The 15,994-nt window shown below is 24.6% G+C and overlaps 2 protein-coding genes across 3 annotated transcripts in view; both read right to left on the reverse strand.

Annotated features, from left to right (window-relative positions):
• The window catches only part of LOC122848341 (neurotrimin-like), a 75,981-nt gene extending 60,274 nt beyond the window's left edge, over window positions 1-15,707 (reverse strand). Inside the window, exons 1-2 of one of the 2 annotated variants that reach the window (XM_044146338.1) lie at window positions 15,654-15,707; window positions 15,326-15,559 (exon numbers count right to left, since the gene is read on the reverse strand). In XM_044146338.1, coding sequence (XP_044002273.1) covers window positions 15,326-15,371 — 46 coding nt within the window. In that variant the 5' untranslated portion in view covers window positions 15,372-15,559; window positions 15,654-15,707. Of the gene's footprint in view, window positions 1-5,944; window positions 6,177-15,325; window positions 15,560-15,653 lie in introns of those variants that run through there. The other variant, XM_044146337.1, reaches the window with a different exon arrangement.
• Window positions 8,032-9,313, reverse strand: LOC122848342. Its single transcript, XM_044146339.1, has 3 exons — window positions 9,087-9,313; window positions 8,713-9,000; window positions 8,032-8,311 (listed from the first exon to the last, which is right to left on the reverse strand). The coding sequence occupies exons 1-3, from the start codon at window positions 9,115-9,117 to the stop codon at window positions 8,259-8,261; spliced, it is 372 nt and encodes a 123-aa protein (XP_044002274.1). The 5' UTR covers window positions 9,118-9,313; the 3' UTR covers window positions 8,032-8,258.
• Window positions 15,708-15,994: the final 287 nt, after the last annotated feature.

The following is a 15,994-nucleotide window of genomic DNA, read 5'->3' on the forward strand; positions in this document are numbered from 1 at the left end:
TGTGTGTATTTGTTAATTAAAGTACGATTGGCAAGTGTATATACGATATACGTTTAAAAATAGAATGAAATAAAAAAAATGAAAAAAAATTTGTATGTACATATAATATGTATCATACAATATGCGGGTGTTTTATAAAAAAAAAAAAAAACATATTTCAATTTAAATGTTTGAAGGTATGATTACTGTTTCCTATCGTGAAATTTGATTCGTAAAGTACGAATGATGTTTGAATTTGGCTGGCCTTTGATGTTCATTCTTCTGCACTATTGACTCAACTAAATCGGATAGTTTATTTGACTTTATTCAACACTACATGAATACTATGTTATTTTAAACATTCATACTGAATAAACAAGTGATCACACACATCTTGCTGTATCGATTATCGAGAATATCTAGGATTACATGACTAACAATGTCCTATTAAAAATTTTCTAGTCAAAATATTCCCAAAAAACAGAGCTTGAAAGATTAAATATTCAAAAAATTAAATTTAAAATAATAATAACATTGAGTCATTAAAATATAATGACTAATTAATTAATTTTTATTGTGTGCAATTTAATGAATATTAATTTTTGATATCATTGAAACATCTTAAATTTAATCTTATTTTTAAAATATTTTTTTTATAATTATAATGTATGCTTTTGATAACTTTTGTAAATTTTGACAAACTAGATATTTTCTAAAATCTCGTGAGAAATAAATTACACAGTAATTGTGTGTTTTATAAAGTTGTATCTTGACGGTGCGAAAGAATATATATGTATATATTTACTTTAAAAACTTTTCATCTACTGTAGCTGAAAGCTCACACTGACGATAAGATGAACAGATAGAAAAAAAAATTGATAAATAAATATATTAAAAAAATTTGAAACATAAGCAAGTGCAAAGAGAAAAAATTTTTGAAAAATGTTTACGGATTAAATTGAAAACTCAGTCTACGCGCAATGGCTCAACGTACACTACCATCTTTCAAAGTTCAAAGTTACTTAAATTCGCGGTAAATTACTGTCCACTTATACTCTTTACAAATAAACTTTGCTCGTCTTTTTACAAGATAAACCTACTTTTTAAAACAACAAGTATTTATTTTTTAAACTTCTAGCAAAATTGTATAAATAATTAATTATATTTTTCATTTATAACTTTTTTTTTTTTCAATATTATTATTATTACTCCAGAATAAAAATATTTTTAGCAAATGAAAATTTCCAGTTATAATAAATGAGTATGAAAAAAAAAACTACAAATTTGGATTTATATCAAATGTCAGAAATGAGATGATAGTTAACGAAATAAATTTCGGAAATACATATAATAAAATATCCATTTAAAATCTTGTTTAATATAAGAAAATGTGAAAAGAGTGAATCGAATAAATAGGTAATTTTATTTTGTAAATATACCAGTTCATAAAACTGATCTAATCAGTGAAACCCATCATCCACCGATGGAAGTACATTTCGAATTTTCAAGAACAATATTTGTTGTAAAATAATAGTACTACATATATCCCCACATTCACTAGACATATTGTGCAAAAAAAAATTGAAAAATATTATTATCTCAATATATGACATCATAAAAATAAGAAAAAAATTTTTTTATTCAATAATATTTCAAATGTTTGTATTTTTTAATATTTTGTTTTACTGTTTTTAATATAGCATTTCGATTTTTTTTTTTTAAATATTTTTTTTAAAACCATTTGCAAATTTTTCAAATGACTATTCAATATTTATTTGTTTGGCTCAAACAAATGAAACGAAATAATTAATTTACGTAACTGTTGATATAATTATTCTATTTCAATTTTCTCACGCGGAATATGATTACAAACAATTAATAATTTAACCAAAGAAAATTGTGATGTAACAATTTATGTAAAGCTCATATCCAAAAGAAATTATTCATAAATTAAATAAATAATTAATAAAAATGATGAAAATAATTTTGATTTATTGACAGATATATATATTTTGAAATATATATTTTAGACAATAGTACTTCAATAGATCTATTGTAAATACAAGAGACAGCAATTAAATGGGATTGTTGATTGATACAAACAAGTTGTTTGTTGTCGTGTCAATAACAATAGAAACAATTGGGTCTTTATTGAACACTGATGAAAAAATGATCTTGTAAAACTTTCTTGTATACTCCACAATGAATATTGAATGCTTAAGTTTCAAGTGATAATTATACCATCTTCTTTGCTTTTTACAATATACATCTTGAGTGCAATCAATTTTTTTTTGATGTAAATATAAGATAAATTTAAAAATCAAAGATGATACTTGAAAATTTAATGACTAATATGAGATGCTGATGTATATTGTTTTTATTTTTTTACAGGAATCAGGTTACTTGCATTTTTTTTTTTTTTAGATATTTTATTTATATGCTCATGTAATTATTGAAAAATTTTCAATGAAGAATTGTGTGAAATAATGAATCTAGAGTAAAGTATATTTTTTTGTTTTTAAATCAATATTTAAGAGGAAAATTTTTTATTAAATAATTATATATTAAATTAATTACTTCTGCAATTGAATAAAAATAAAAACATTCACTAATTTATTTGTATATATACTTGAATTTTAATTGGTAAAAAATAAATAAATTGATTTATTTCAAAGAAAATTAATTTTCATAAAATCTTGAAGCTTTGTAAAATGTAATTTTTTTAAAAATCAACATTTTAAAATATAAAAAAATAAAAACAAAATATAAACTGTTGAAAAAAAAAATGAAAAAATTGTTATTTTAAAAGTTTAATATTTTCTCGTAAAATATATTAACAGAGCTTGCGAAAAAAATAAAAAAATAAAAAAATATATTCTTTTCAACCAAACTTTTTATTTTCATATATTTTTTTTTTTCTAGTGAAATATGAAAATTCAATTTTTCAATCATTATACTGCTTTACATGACGGAAAAAAAATTTGTAAAATCAAATAAAATTAATCATGTAAAACAAATATTATTTTTTAGACCAAAAAAGAAAAAAAACGATCGTTTAATTGCAAATTTCTAGCAAATAAATTTATCTTCCATAAATGCTTTTATTCCGTCTTTTAATTTTCCCCTCCACGTTTTTAAAATAAATTACACTAGTACCTCATAAAGTCAGTTCACACTCGAACGAGATAAATGATTAAAATGAATGGTGATTAAAAAAGTAAAATTATTTTCCACCACAATTTCACATATGTATATTTACAAAATGAATATACACCACGACCATCACCATTATTATAATTCATAACCATTCTCCAGTATAATTCCAATCAAGAAAAAAAGAAAAAAACTATCATAAAAACGAAAATAATAAAATTACAAAAAAAAATAAAAAAAAAAACCACTAGATATATAAAATAAGTATGAGTAAATTGAGGCTATTTTCCAGCTGTTATGTAACATAAGAAACTTTAGTCTTAAAATTGTACGCTTGATTGAAGACCATTATGGAACGATGAAGATCGGTTGTATGCGCCAAGAGCGTTCTTATGCCTCGTCAAGCACACTGAACGACGACATCGACGACGACGACGACATTTTTCTGATGTGAGTGATGTATCCGCGTTGCGGTATTCGATTTCAAAACCATTATATGTATGTTACCTCATTCCAATGCTTACAGGTTGTACATGGAACCATATATAAATTTAACATAAGTTTAAGTTCATGTGAAATATATATATGATTCCTTGTGGATTATTTGAGTATACATATTCGCAAGCTGATGGTTACCAGCAGTGATATCGATTTCTCGGTTGAAGAAAAAAACTCAATGGCACGCGATCGAAAACCGTGAATAACACTGTAACCATCTCTCAGTATACATGATCTATTTATTTTTTACAATTCTCCATTTTATACTTATATATCTGCTCCACCTTAAACAACCCCCCTTCCCCCTATTTCTTATATCTCTTATTTACAAACATACTGCATACGATTTACTTGTCAAACAGTCCTTCTATCTGCCACCTATATATTTGCATGAAAATTTTCACGTGATTTTCATCAAAGCTGGGGATGAGCATCATGTACAGACACGTTTATATATTATGTATATATACAAACATACATGTGTATACATAGCCTCAGGTGACTTATGCATGATTAGATTTTCCAACCAGATTCGACACCTGTCACACAATATATACCAATGACTCTATTTACTCACTACTACTTTGTATTTATCTAAATCAGTGTGTACTTTTAAATAAAATTAAATAATTTTGTTCAATGATAAATGTAATTTAATTGTAAAATTAAAAGTTAAAGGTTAAATTGAATATTTATTTTAATTATATTTGTATAATTAAATACAATTTGAAGAAAAGAATTTGAGAATGAAAAAATATTGTGGAAAATGTAAATTAAAAAAGCCGAAATATTTGTAAAAATTGATTTTTTTTTTCTTTTTTATTAAATATATAAAATAGAAAAATTAAATTGTTAAATATTGGAAAATAAAATATTTTTTAATTAGCATTTTTCTGTGTTGAAAAATAGAAAAAATAAAAAAATTATATTAAAAAATTTTGTAATAAAAAAAAAACAAAAGGATAATTTGATGATTCTTTTTTATTTTTTTACAATTAAATTTCATTGTATTGGTTCAATAGAGATGCATTTAAATGAGAAATTATTTTGAGATTTTTATTTTAAAAGTATACTCTCGATTAGTATCGATATGGTATTACATTTTTATTATGTAAAAAAAAGAAAAATTGTTTAAGAGTTAAACAAGAGAAGAAAAAAAAAAATATGTATATTTAATAGGGGGATATTATTGCATGTTCACATGGACCATCTAACAGATGATACAGCGATTGAGTTTTTATTTTAAACGTGTGTAAAATGTACATATACAAGATACATTTATGCATGTGAATAGTTTGTCTCATTTTACTTTTATCGTGAGAGTTTGAGACCGCGTGAGACACTGTTGCACAAATAATCGTCCCAGTGGAAATTGCCACTTACTGAAACTTTACAGCAAACGGCTTCAAAGGAAACAAAAAAACAAAAAAAGTACGAATGACTAAACAAAGCTTGAAAAATCCTAAAAAAGAAAAATCTATTTTTTTTTTTTTATTTCTATTCAATCAAATGGATCGAATTTTTTTATTTTTTTCGATTCACGTTTTTCATCTCAAGTTTATTTATATTTTTTTTTTCAAAGTATATAAATATGGAAAAAAAAAAAGGTCAACATACTGTAAGCATTCATCGGGAGGAAAATATGCAACCCTCAGTTAGAATGTCCTTGAGCTTGAAATTTAATCAAGCCTTATGTACAGCTCAATACACTCAATTACATATTTTATTTATTTTTTTTTCCTCATAGATATTTTTTCGTAGACACACAATAGTCAATTTGAAATCTCGTAATTGATAAAATTCCATTTGAATTGAAATAACTATATGCGTTGTCCTCACAAAACTCACAAAGATCTATATAATTATTTTTATATCCTCAATATATACCCTTAATTCTCATTCTCGTAAACACTGAACAAGACATTTATTTTTTTCTTTTATTTCTTTTTCTTCACAGACAATTCTTTTCGACACATTTTTTATTATCCATAAAAAAAAAAAAAAAAAAAAGATGCCAATAAAAAGTATTCAAACATTTTAATTTCCATCAAAATATATTCACGAAAAACATAAGAAAAACTCTCAAAGTACCCTTGATAAAACTAACAATAAAATTGTCAACAACTTGCATTAAAAAAATTATATAAAAAAAAAAAATATTAACATTATTCATTGTTGATGAATAAACGTGTCTATTATTGTTGATATAATTTTAATTTTAATATTGTATTACTAATTAACAAAATAAAAAAGACGATACAAGACAAATAAAATAAAAAGACACAAATTAAAAAAAAAAAAAAAAAACACTCACCAAGTGTTTGCGTGCGAGCAAAGGTAAGTAGACTGGAGAATATAAGTAACGTTGAAAGTCGTTGACACGATAAAAAAAGATTCTTTAATAACATCATTGTCACGTTTATTTTATGATAACAAATGAAAAAAAAAAAAAAAGTAAAATGAAAAATGAAATATATTTATCACAGTAATATTCACCAAGTCACTAGTGTACTATCGCGCGTGTTGTTCGCGTTACAACTAAACTCTAAAGTTTCATGTTATCGGTACCCGTTGTATATTCCTCAGCGTACCACTCGACAACCCCCACTCATAAAAACCTGGCAACGAGGGGTCTTCTTTCACAATATACCAAGTGAGCGCGCGCCATTCAACCCTCAATTCTCTCCCCTCTTATATCAGTATATCTATATATCTTTTGCAACCCTACTTGTCTACACAACAGCGTAAATATCATTTTCTTTTGACAATAATGACGATACGGATTTACCTATATACCATTAAATTGAAATATATATACAAATATACAATACAACAAGTCAACATGAAGTTGGCAAGTCTAGAGAATTTACAAATATAAACCCAAATGATTCAACTTGGAAAATGTTTACCACAATGTCAGTCATACTACCACACTATCAAAATAGTCATCATCAAATCATGTACTTTAAACCCTTAGTGTCACTTCAAATGACCACATAATACCCGCATTTCGTTGCACGGATATTAAAAGATTCAGATAAACACTCTTTCTATTTCTCTTTTTGACCAGAGAAAATCGACAAAATAAAATTTATATTGCAATGCATATTATTCGCCCCTATCTTTAAATTTGTTAGATATTGTTTTTTTTTTTTTTTTTTTTTATAATAAATTGATTTATAGAAAAAATAAATTATATAAGATTTAATTTATTGTTCTGGTTTACTTGATTGTGTTTGATTGACAAGTGTTGGTTCAGCCACAAACTTAACTATATTGAGTCAAGCCAAACAAATGGCACCTGTCCTTTACAAAAGTTACACGTAGAAATACGACACATGAGTTGTTTTAAAGTTGGAATAAAAGAAGCCATGTTAAAGCTGAAATTTTAAAATTATACACCATTCATTTATGTTTAAATATTTTTTTTAAAAATACATTTATATTGTGTACTAAAATTTTTGCAATATAAAAAAAAACATGTATTTTTAAATTTACTCTATCAATTGAAAAATATATATATGCAATTTATTTTTTTTTTATTATTATTTTTAATGCTTATTTATTTTTATGTACAAAAAGTTTTCTTTTTGATTGAAGCAAAAGTTGGATAATTTCGGATAAACATGAAATCTTGATTAAGCTGATGTCAATCTACTTGATTTGTAAAAATATTATTTTAAAAATGTTGTAAATTTGTATATGATTTTTTAATTGATAGAAAATAAATTTATGTACATTCAAGAGTGATGTATATATATTAAAAAAAAATGAGATAAGATAAATAAAATAAAAGACTGTTAATATCGATTGAATATTACAAAGTCAAGCACACGAAAGTAGCAGCAGCCCGCATATTAGACACTTTGACTTGCTAAATGCCAGGTTAATTTGAATGTTTAAATTCCACCACCGTACAACTCAATGTAGAAAGACTCGGTGTCTCGTTAATTCGTTTTATCATATTTTTTTTTTTTTATTTTTAAATGTCTATATACAGTTATAAAGGTTATAAAAAAAAAAATAAAAAAAAAAACTTGGCTACCTTGATGAAAGCATCTGCTTCGGCCAATTTCCACGTATTTCTCATCTAATTAGTAATTGGGGCATTATTAGTAGCTTATAACGGTCTAAAAACCTCCCCCCATCCTACTTGAGTTAGTTTAGTTCGATGATTTGCCAACGTGAATACTGGTCATCGCTTTATATACATATAACGAACTCATTTCGTAAAAGTGTAAATGAGAATTTCGATTGAGACGATCAGCGTAGTCAAATTCAAATTCACTTGGTTGGACTAATGTTATACTCAATGAGATTTGCTTTTCTGAAAGAGACGATGCATGCAATGCAAAATAATTACGCATCATATTGAACTATTGACCTATACTCATTTATGTATTTTTTTTTTTTTTTTTATAGATAAAATTATATTCATATCAATTGCAGTGTACACTTAAACGTTTAACAAATATATTTATTTATGAATTAAAATTATTTCATGTAGAAAATAAAAATTAATATTCATCAGCTTGTTGAGAAAAATTTAACAATATTATTAATATTTTATTTAAAAATTTTTGTTATTTAAAATATTATTGTTGAGAAAATTGAAAAGAAAAAAATATTTAAATTTTCTTCATACGTTTTGGACATGGTCCATCATGAAGTTTATAATAATCTGGAAGGAAAAAAAAAAAAGAAACGTATCAACAATAAAATAAAAAAAATAAAAAATATTATTTTCATTATTTAAAAAAAAAAATTTACGTAAATGAATTTTTCGTATATTTTTAAACAAATATTTTTTCAAAAAAAAAAAAAACATTTCTTTTTTATTTTTTTTTTCAGTGTTAACATATTTTATATCATATATATACGGATTGTATACATGTTATATTACAACCCTAAAAAAAAGGAATAAAAAAAGAGTTATTTTTTTTATTTAAAAATAATATTTGTTTGAAAAAATAAAATAAATAAATTCACGCTAAATTTTGTGTTTTTAAAAAAATAAAAAAATATTTAATATTTTTAGGCTTTTGTTGTATTATTAATATAAATTGTTTAATTGTTTAATACTTGTTTTATAAATAAAAACACGATCAATTCCATTATCATTTTTTCGATGAAATTCTGGACAACGATTGTAACACATCATATGACAAATACTTGGAAATGTTTGATCTTCATGATCACGATCACGAGCACATATTGTACGACTTCCATCTCGATCAAAATCTTCACGCATTATTAAATTTTCATTTGATGAATTATTTTCCTTGTCATTACCAATAACAAGAGCAATATCTTCACAATAACTACAACTACATCCTGCATTTTTTTCAACTAAAAACAGCATCATAAATACTGAAATATAATTATTTAAAAATGTATAAAATCCAAGAAAAAAAAACGTATTATAATTAATAATTAATTTATAATAATTTATATACCAGAAACTACAACTATATAATCAAATCTCATTTTGAATCAGTGTCACGTGTGAAACAAGCTGAAACTCAACCACTAAACGACGTAAATTGCAAACGGATCAAACAGATTCCAAGGTCTTGGTTTCCTTTAAACTCTGTTGCGTCCACTCGAATTTTGTCTAAACCACTGAAACTACAAAATTACGTCTAGATATGTATACAAGCGACTGCTATATATGCCAACTCGAGTGATTAGATTTTCGTCTTATACTCAAAGCCATGATAAGAGCTTATATTCATTCAATTTGAAATACAAAAAATACTCATAACAACAACGTCAACAAATTATTTATCAATTTAAACCGAAAAAAAAAAATAAATAAAAATAAATAATTAGATTACGTTCAGGATAAACACCAGTGAGTAGAAAAAAAAAAAAAAAATTGTATTATATGTTGGTCAATTGATGTGGAAAACTTGTTAAATGATTGGTTTATTTGCAATTGGCTAGCGACTATCAGAAAACGTTAACCTTTTGATCTGTACTCAGTGGAAAAATAAAAAAACAAAACTAGATGAAAAAAACGAAAGAATAGAATGAAATAAAAATAAATAAATAATAATAAAAGTTCAATATGCAAACAACACTGGTATACCGAGCAGAGAATGGCCTCGATTTGTTGAAATGTTGCTCGTAGCACGTAATCTCTGTCAGTATGTATAACAGGGCGTCGTATACTAATTCCCCAGTCAGTCAGACTAGGCTGTACAATGTCCTACAAGTTGAAAATACATAGGTGACAATAATAACACTCACACATACATGAAACAATTGTTTGTTGCATTCAACTCGGGGAAATTTTATTTTTTTTCTTCACTCTCTCGCTTTGTCATCTCGTATAACAACGAATTGTTATTTACATTTTAATTCAGGCCTGAGACCAGTATTGTTTGGTGGTTATTTTTTAAATGGATGTTGTTGTGTCTCTTCAATTGCCTTGTAAACCAATCAAAATCAACTGAATACTTGCTCAATGATTTATCATTTGCAATTCACTTATTTACTGTGTGTACCAATATCGAACAAATTGAACAAAAAAAAATATATCAATTGTGATATTCAGTCATGAAATATAATTAAAAAAAAAAAACTGATGGTTTTTGTTTTACAATTAACGAATACTTCATTTTTTTTTTCAATAATATGGAATTTATAAAATTTTAAATTTGGAAAATTAATATTAAATGAAAATTTAAATTCTAGATTAATTGAGATACACACCACAATTGTGTAATAGAGTATGTTTCGCTATAACAATGGAACATTTTTATTTTTTTAAAAATGAGCTTTCAAAAGCATCCTAAATTCCTCATGGAAACAGTCATTGTCTTCGATGTGGGAATTATTCATAACCACAGTTTGAGGACGATGAAATTCCATTGAATATTATCGAAATTAAATTATTAACTATTGACGTAAACTTTCGAAATACAATTCTTTGATTTTGAGAATTTAATAATTAAAATCAATATACCAAATCAATAAAGCTTTAAAAAAAAAAATAGAATAAAAAACGGAACAATTATTTGTATATTTAAACAAATTAAAATTTTACTAATCAAAATTTAAAAAAAAAAAAATTTAATCAGAATAATTTGTACCAATTTTTTCATGTTTTTTTTTTCCTTAATACTTTTCCAGCAATAAAATTATTGACCTCACAGCTTTGTAATATAGAGCATGAAAAAGTCATAAAACAAAGCTCACTTGATGTCATGAATTCCAAGATTCAGTATATAATATTATAATAATAAAAATGGCTTTCAATAAAAATATTTTAAATGTATATTTGGAAAAGAAATACATAAAATTCAATGAATAAAAAAAAAAGTACAATATAATTCAATTAAATATTTATAATTAATTAATAATAATTTTTTTTTTAAATATTTAATTTAAATCGTAGTGATTCAACATCATCAACAACCCCACGTAATTTTTTTTCATATTTTAAAAACATTTTAAATACGTCAAATGTCAGCTTTTTTTTTTTTTTTAAATAGCACGCAGCTGGATGAAAGGGTATAGTATATCTTGGATAAACACGTGTATGTTATCCACGTGTATATAGTGCAGTGTGTTCAAAGACCGTAAGAAAACTGATACTATATTGAAACAGTGAATGAATATGCCCACACACAGTCCTTCACACCCTCTGGACTCATTGAGAATCCTACGTATATTAATATGCAACACTACTCTACTAAATACGTTGGAGAATTTTAATCAATATATACAACATACGCATTTTATAAAACACGTGCTCTTAATATCACTGAATCATGTCAACAAATTTTTTTTAAATTATAATCAAGTGGTATTTTATATATAGGTCGTCATTATAAAACCACGGTTTTTATTTTTTTTTTTTATTTCTCATTTATAATAATTAATCACTTGAAAATTGAAATTCAATTTGTGTTATATATATTTATAAAATATTTGTAATTAATTATTTAGCGTAATTAATTTAATTTTATACCAAAATTTTAATTTACGGTTTTTCATTGATAATTATTATAAAAAAATTTAATCATTTGGTTAAAAATATTTGAAATTAAATAAATAATATTATAATTTTTATGGAAAATTTAAAATTTAAATAAATATTTCCGTTATCGATTATTGGCTGATAATTTTTTCATTTATTATGAATAAATTATTAATCGAGATAACACATTTAAAATAGTGTAAAAATTAATGATAAATTCAAGATAAAAAATGAATGTAATATTTTTATTTTTTATATAAAAAATTAATTGTTAAATTCATGTTAGATAAAAAATATTATTTTATTTTTTTTATATAAATTTAACCAGCCAATAATAATTTTCATAATCTTCATATTTTTAAACTACCATTATGAAGATTTACGAGGTAAAATTCAATAAATATGTCAACCACCAACAAGTTCTCCACATAAATACAAGACCGTCGGGGAAACTCGAAAAAAAATAAAATAAAAATGTGTATCAATAAATATTTTTACGTTAAAAAACTTTCCTAGACCTCTTAAATTTTCGTCCAGGTTACTTCTTTCCTCTTATTTTATTATTTCATTTTTTTTTCTTTTATTTTCATCATTTTCTCATGCATATTATGAACAGCCTATATTTTTCAAAAAATAAAAAATAAAACGAAAAAATATATATGAGAGTAGTAGTAGTGAGACCACAGAGAGAAGGCAATATGCGCAATATATATCCCTCGAGAAAATATTCAAAATCTCATAGTCGAAAAAAAATATGTAAAAAAAAAATAAAAACGTATACAATTCAGTGAAAGAAATATGAAGCTAAGTTGAGACACGATGAGGCCTAGATTTAGTTGGATTTAGTAGTAAGTACCCGAAATGGTAGATTATTGTTCCAACATAATAATGACATGCGAGTCACGATATATGATTTGCGTATACACACATTATATCCGCACATACATATTGCCAAAAATAAAAAAAAAAGCCATTTTTTCGAAATTCAAGCTCTACCACACAACCAAATAAATCCATGTATTATACACGAGGTATTATGTATGAATTTTATAGTGACAAATTGCAAGTATGCATGAATCATTTTATCGACAGAAATTAAAAATTCAAAAATTAATATTACTATCAATTTTAGTCACATTAAAATTTATTATTATTTATTATAATATTTATGCTGTTTCGCTTTGAAAAATTTTAAAATTAAAAAATTAAAAAAATGTTTAAATCACACTTGCGTCTCTTTAACACAACGATAAATATTTTATTTTATTTTTTTTTTCTTTTATAATCATCATTTGTAGAAATTCAGAAGAAAATAAAAAATAATAAAAATAATAATAGTAATAAAGAAATAAATAACAATAAAATCCGGTAAAAATGCACGAAAGGTATTATTAGAGTCACATTTTCGATCGTCTGCACCCCCAGTCCATAAACACGGACCCTTCAGAAATTACCTATTTTATATACACACAACAGTATATTATATCCAAATTGTAATATATATATACACCTATATGTTATCGTATATTTTGGATGAGAAATAAAAAAAAATAAAAAACTAGAGTCATGTAATTTTAGAAGAATTGAAATCACAATCATGCGATTATTCAAGGTATATTAAAGAATTGACGGTAAAGTTGATGAAACTAATTTAGTTGTTATCGAAACGTGAATCAACTACAAATATCCCTCGTGAGCTTGAAGTGTTCAATTTACCTCACTACATCCGCTTCTTACAAACGTAAAAAAATAAAAAAAAAACAACAAAATTAAAATAAAAAAAAAGCAGTATATAAATAAATAAAAAAAAAAATTTTTTTGGATTAAATTGACACGAAGAGAAATCAAACATTGAATATTCACAATAAAATATTGATGGACATTCATGAAAATTGTTTCATCACAGTAAAAAGCTTTTTTCGTTTGAAAGATTTATATCACGTTTGCCTTTCAACAGTTATTGCATTGGAAATATGATTAAAAAATGACAGTAGTGCATTAATTTTACGTATATATACCTGGATTTAATAATCATATTTTATAATAGAAAAATATTTGTTTTTTTATTTTGATTGTATGAATACAGTCAAATTTAAACAATAATAAATAAAAAAATTAATAAAAAATAATGCAATATTCTTTTGGTTTCTTTTAATATATATATAAATGATAGAAGCTTGCTATACACTTGATTCAACAAAGCAAATCAGACTTCGACACGCAAAGGTGGTGGTGGCATGGGGGCTAACACGCGAGGTCGCCTTTACTTTTTTTGCCAGCTTTTTACTAGCTTCTTTGTCTTGCCCACTATAATGCCACAATTTAACTGCAACTCTATATAAATGCCATTTTCAAAGCTAATTTTCGGCTTGTAAATTTCTTTTTTTATTTTCTTTATATATATATATTTTTTTTTTATTCAAAAAGTTTTTAAACAATGTAGCATGGTATTAATGATTTGTATGATATTTACACGTATATTCATTGTGTTTCATCACATTCTCAATCAAAGTCTAATCATCATTATTTGTTGTTGTGATTTATTCATGATAAAATGTATTATTTTTTAGTCAAATTTATTTTTAATGACTTGAATAAGTTGATTTTTTTAAATAGATATATTTGAATGATTTATTGGCTATACAGATTGAAAGTTTTATTTTTATTTCGACAATGAAATTGAAAAAAATAAATAAATAGAAATAATCGTTTATTATGGTGTGGTTATATACCACTTCGAGTTGTGACAGAAATTATTTAGACAGTGAGACTTGGTACCTATCAATCATCATTAATTATGTCATATTAAAAATTATTTTCTGTCATTTTTTTTTTTTTTTTATATAATTATTAGCTTGATTGTAAATTATTTAATGTGTGTTAGTATCTAACTTGCTTATTAATTCATGCAAATGAATGACCAAGTAATGAATTAAATATTAAATTATTTGGGGAATGATTTTTATTTTATTTGCAAATTTTTTATCCATTAAAAATTGCTTATCAGTTACTGCCTACTGGGAAAATGTTGGATCTATATTGGTGATAATATATCTAATTTTGGTCTAGTATTTTACTATTTTTTCAGCATTTTCCGTTAGTGGCTTTGAGTTCTTGATAAAGCTGAAGATAACAACTGCTAAAAACACATGCTGAGCTCTGAGGATCACTCTGAGCTTACCAAACAACTTTAAATTTTTTGTTGCAATTGATAGTAAGTATTAAATCATCTGTATCAATAGAGCAGCTATTGATTATTTATTTATTTAAATATAAAAAGTCTATTTGATAATTTAACCTGATTGAAAAAAGTAAAAGTGTAGCAATTGCAACAATAAATTAAATCAAATGGTACACCAGAATAAGTCAATCAATCAGTCACACCAACATATTTAATACTATTATTTTATGGGGTGGATCTTAAATTTGAACCAATTCATTTCGTACTAGGATTCATTACTCATTTTTTAATGGGCCTTGTTGTTATCAATTTGTTTCATTTATTATTTTAACAACAAAATTATTTAGCTTCAACAGAATAACCCTTTTCTTTTTTCTTTACCTTAATTTATAATTAACAGCTTGACAAATTCAATTTTTAAAACATTTGATTAATTAATCTCATATAAACAATAACAAATGATTTAGAATCAACTTGGTTATTTTCTAAACCATCTGGTACATGCATAAAAAATCAAAACCACGTACCTTGACACTGCCAGCATCGTCGTTGATTTTTTCCTCTCACAACCATGACTATACACAGTCAACATCTTCGTATATAAAGCATCTCAGTGATTCCAATTGATAGAGTGACATTTTCTTCACATTTTTATATTCACTTTATGTGATAATTGGAGCTTATCAAGTATTTTATTTTACATATATTGGCCAAGTCATTTGCACCATTATGATAAATTCTTTACCCACAAATATGTGTTACTAAAACAATGAAAAAAAAAGCAATTAAAAAATTATATTCAGAAATTTATTAATTAGAGAATAATTAATAATTTTAATGATAATATATACTCACAAATCATAATTGCTCCATTTCAACACACAAATAGCCTTGGCATTTTTTTTTTTTTTTTTTTCTCAGCTCCAACGATGACAATGTCAATTGTTTCCACGAAATATATAAAACCTGGCACTTATTAATATCAATATACGTCAATAACAAGTTAATTAAACAAAACCTTAATTAATCATTTTTATCCCGATGATAACTTTGAACACACGATTTTAATAGACTCATTGAGGCAAATTATTTATTCACTTTCCCCTCCATGGAATTAACGAACTTTTTCCCCTTGAAAAAAATATCTATATATATATAGCTGGAAGCCAATTGGCTGAAAATAATTACCAGTTGTC

Source organism: Aphidius gifuensis, linkage group LG2 (genome assembly GCF_014905175.1).
Source record: "Aphidius gifuensis isolate YNYX2018 linkage group LG2, ASM1490517v1, whole genome shotgun sequence".
Lineage (NCBI taxonomy): Eukaryota > Metazoa > Arthropoda > Insecta > Hymenoptera > Braconidae > Aphidius > Aphidius gifuensis.